The sequence below is a fragment of the Arvicola amphibius genome, chromosome 14 (genome assembly GCF_903992535.2).
Source record: "Arvicola amphibius chromosome 14, mArvAmp1.2, whole genome shotgun sequence".
NCBI classification, from domain to species: Eukaryota; Metazoa; Chordata; class Mammalia; order Rodentia; family Cricetidae; genus Arvicola; species Arvicola amphibius.
In genome coordinates, this window is record NC_052060.1 from 39,923,029 (window position 1) to 39,927,341 (window position 4,313).

Below are 4,313 nucleotides of genomic sequence, written 5' to 3' on the forward strand. Positions count from 1 at the left end.
TTCTTCTTAAAGCACTTTCCAGATGAGTGAATTACAAAATGAAGATGACCCTGGCTACAGAAAATAAATAGAAATCCTGTCTGTTTTCTTCTTTTGCACTGTCAGAGCAGCTCAGATAAACAGTCTATCTTCTAAACCACAGAGCAGTGAGCTTTGTGCTTGTGTCCAAACGCTGCAAGGAGAGATGCTGCCTTCATCTCTTTGGGTGGCTACCGAGAAATAGTCCATGGAAAACAAGAGGAACAGATGTAGAAATTGAACCACAACCCTTAATTCAGCAGGTTGAAGGTCCAAGATTAGCTTCATGATTAGCCTAAGCCTTTGCCCGAGGAAGAAGTGGATGAGGGAACAGCTAAGCCGGTGGTGAGGGCATGAGGATGAAATGGTAACTCAAAACCAAGTGAGTTGATGGCTCTGTTAACAGGCATTGCTCGTCTGCTGGAAGCAGGTCACTGAGTGCAGCGAAGGGCACTTCCCTGCAGTGTTCTAACGCTCTGTCCATAGGGACAAGCCAGAACTTGCATCTCCGAGTCTGAAAACCCAAATTATTTGCCAAACACCATGCATATCAGGGTGCACATGCACAAATGCCCTAGAACTCAAGCATTTTCCAGTAGGACCATCGTGGAGAAGGAAAAAATGCAGAAGGCATAAAAAATGAAAATGAGGAATAAACATTGCAGCACATTTTGCCAAGCTAATCAGCAACTGGCTAAAAAGCAGTTCTTCTGGAGGCTCTAAAGAGGCCATAAATAACTCTTTTCTGCAGGCTGCAGCTGTCCTGCTCCATGGGTGGGGATCTGAAGACGAGATGCCAGTTCCTCAAAGGACATTTTGAAAGAGTAAACCCCAAGGAACAATAGACCAGGCTTATCATCCCCCATAGGGGTATTATATTTTAATATAAAAACAATGAGAATGGCATGAGCTACGAAAGTGACACATATCAATCAAGTCTCCTCACTGGTGTACACCATGCTTCTCACTTATCCCATCCATTTTCCCCAAGGTGTCTATATTTTCAGTTATAAAGACATTAATATGAAATTGATTGCTTCCCCTAGTCTTATTAGATATGATTAAACATAGTGGGACACAGAAAGTAAATGTTAAAAAAAAAAAAAAACCCTCATCGTTTTATCCCAAAGTGATTCCCTATGGTCCCAGCTATTTTTCTTTTGCTGTGACATGGTACCCTGGACAAAGCCCCTTGTGTAGCAGTGAAGTGTATATTCCACTATGGCAGGGAAACACAGAAGGCAGCACCTTGAGGCAACTCTCACATCAACTGACAAGAAGCAGAGAACACTAAGTGCTTCTAGCTCAGCTGGCTTTTCCGTTTGTTTGTTTGTTTGTTTGTTTTTTTCACTCAGCCCAGAATTCAAGCCTAGGGCATTATGACACCCACTTTTAGGGTTGGTCTTTCTACTCTGACCAATTTAATCTAGATAATCCCTTAAAGGTATGTTTGGACATTGGCGTCTTAACTGATTCTAGATCCTATCAAATTGGTCATCTTTATTAACCAATGTACCCTTGGAACTTAATTAAATGTGTTTAAACCAAATAGAACATTTTAAATTCTGGAGGATCTTTGCTCCATACAACTTTTTAGGAACTTTAAGATAACTGAAGAGTTCCATAAAATATACTGAAATATATTGCTTGTGCTAGCTAGTTTTATACCAATTTGACAGAAACAAGAGCCTTTTTTGGGAGAGGGAACCCCAATTGAGAGAATGTCCCCATCTTATTGGCCCATAGATAAACCAATCTGTGGTGACTTTTTTGATTGATGATTAATCTGGGGAGACCCACAGTGGGTGGTACCACCTCTGGGCTGTTGATCTTCAGTGCTATAAGAAGGTCTGCTGAGCAAGCCATTGGGAGCAAGCCAGTAAAGGTGTTCCTTCATGGACTCTGCATCAGTTTGTGCCTCCAAGTTCCTTCCCTGCTTGAGCTCCTGCCTTGACTTCCCTCACTGATGGACCCTGACCTGAAAGCTGTAGGTTGAAATAACCCTTTGTTCCCCATGCTGCTTCTGGTCATGTTTTATCATCACAAAGGAAACCGAAGTTTAAACAATGGCTCAAGGAGAGAGAGAGAGAGAGAGAGAGAGAGAGAGAGAGAGAGAGAGAGAGAGAGAGAGAGAGAGAGAGAGAGAGAGAGAGAGAAATTTAACTGAATTATCAAAGAATGGTTTGTAACTCTACATAAAGAATTAGTGGGGCTGGAGAGATGGCTCAGTAGTTAAGAGCACTGATTGCTCTTCCAGAGGACCCAGGTTCAACTCCCAGCACCCACATGGCAGCTCACAACTGTCTGTAACTCCAGTTGCAGAGGACCTGACACCAATGGGAAAACACCAATGTATATAAAATGAAAATAAATATATTTAAAAAAAAAGAATTAGCTGTTATTGCAGAACAGATGATTGGCATTCAGTTGTTCAGTAATAAACAATTTTCAGTTCCCAGAGTCAAACCCACAGAGGATGCTGTATATTTCCATGAGAATTACTTAGTGGTCAAGAGAAGACAAGTGGCTGCCAGATTGAGTCAGACTCAAGGGTTTCAAAAGACTCATTTGACTTCCAGCTGAACACATTTCTGTCCTTCGCTCATTATTGTATTCATCTTTCAGTGAGTTTTATGTGATCGGTGCATAAAACAAACAAAATCGCTCCCCGTCTATTTTAATGACCAGAAACAGACAATGAACAAAATATATAGTATGTTTACATATCATGGACACATGTGTTAGATGTCAGTGACAATGAGAACAATAAAGTTAGGAAATGTGGAGGAATGTTGCGATTTTAGTGAAGTCAGCACAGAATTTTTTTTTTCTTTAAAGAAAGTGGCATTAACATTAAGATATGAAGTGAGCATGCGCCATCGGGGTGCGCAGGTCTCAGGATGACTCGAACCATGGAGCCGCTGGCAAGGAAGATCTTTAAAGGAGTTTTAGCAGCTGAACTTGTGGGTGTTTTTGGAGCTTATTTTTTGTTTAAAAAGATGAACTCGAGCCAAGATTTCAGGCAAACAATGAGCAAGATATTCCCCTTCGTTCTGGAAGTTTATTACAAATCCATTGAACAGTCTGGAATGTATGGAATGAGAGAGAAAGATCAAGAAAAGTGGTTGGAGAGCAAGAATTAAGGATTTGGTTGCTGTTCAGGATTTATCCTCAGAAGAAATCAACAGTATCGCTCAGGATTAAAATCCCACAGGTGACATGGATGGAGTTCGTAATAGGTGAAGCAAACTATACATTATAATTCAGGTCTTATTCTTTGGACTTGAAAAGCTGACTGTCAATATGCTTATGGCATTATCAATAAATGTTTGTTTATGCTATGAAAATAAAATATCTAATAAAACTCAAAAAAAATTAAGATATGAAAAAAATGTAAGGGGTGGAATTTTGGGGGGACATGATGGAATAGAGTTCTAGAGAAGAGAGCTGTCTGGGCTAAGGTTCCAGAAGATGACTATCTGCTGCGCTCAGTGGCACCCAGGAGGGCAATGTGACCGCCCTGATGTGAAAGGGAAGGGCAGGGAACATGAAATCAATCAGCTCCTGGGGGAGCCCAACTATGGGTGCCTTATCTTACGGTCTGTCCTTTCGCTCCCACTCTGCTAAAAATCTACAGAAAAATCCTTTTAAAGAGCACTAGCACAGTAAGGCTTGTGTTTTGTAACAGCCTTTTCAAAAACTATGCTGTGCATCAAAACATGCCACTTGTCACTCAGGGAGAGGTGACCAAGGTGCAGAAAGACAAGTGGCCTTTGTTTTCTTTCATGTGTGAATATTATCTTTGAATCTTGGGATACATTTTTCTACTTTGAATTCATACAGAGGTCAGAAAATTAGCACAGCATGGCAGGGAGTATTTCAAAAGAGGGAAGACAGGATGCAGTGGTATAAAAGGTTAAGGAGGAAGATTAATAATAGTTAAGTAGGAATAATAAAAAAGAATGATTAAATGGAGTAGAGTAGAGGAGAGAATATGAAGAAGGAAAATGAACTCTAAAGACAATTTAGAAAGGTCAATGAATACCTACATGTACATGATTCCTAATATATATATATGTATATATATAATGCATAATTATATATGTATGCTTATAAGTATATCTATATAAAATGTATGTGAGTTTAAATCAAATTGCCCTGTTACTGGGCATCAATTCCTTAGTAGACACTACAATAATAACAAATAAAAACCTAATACTAAGATGGGTTGCCTTTTGGAGAATGATTGGATAATAAGGTCCCATAGAATGCCAAATATTACAGACTATTACCAG

General features: G+C 39.8%; 1 protein-coding gene across 1 annotated transcript; it reads left to right on the plus strand.

Moving 5' to 3' along the window:
* Positions 1-2,893: 2,893 nt before the first annotated feature.
* Positions 2,894-3,305, plus strand: LOC119801506 (protein CEBPZOS-like). Its single transcript, XM_038312142.1, has one exon. It carries the CDS (start codon positions 2,919-2,921, stop codon positions 3,159-3,161), a length of 243 nt encoding a protein of 80 aa, XP_038168070.1. The 5' UTR covers positions 2,894-2,918; the 3' UTR covers positions 3,162-3,305.
* Positions 3,306-4,313: the final 1,008 nt, after the last annotated feature.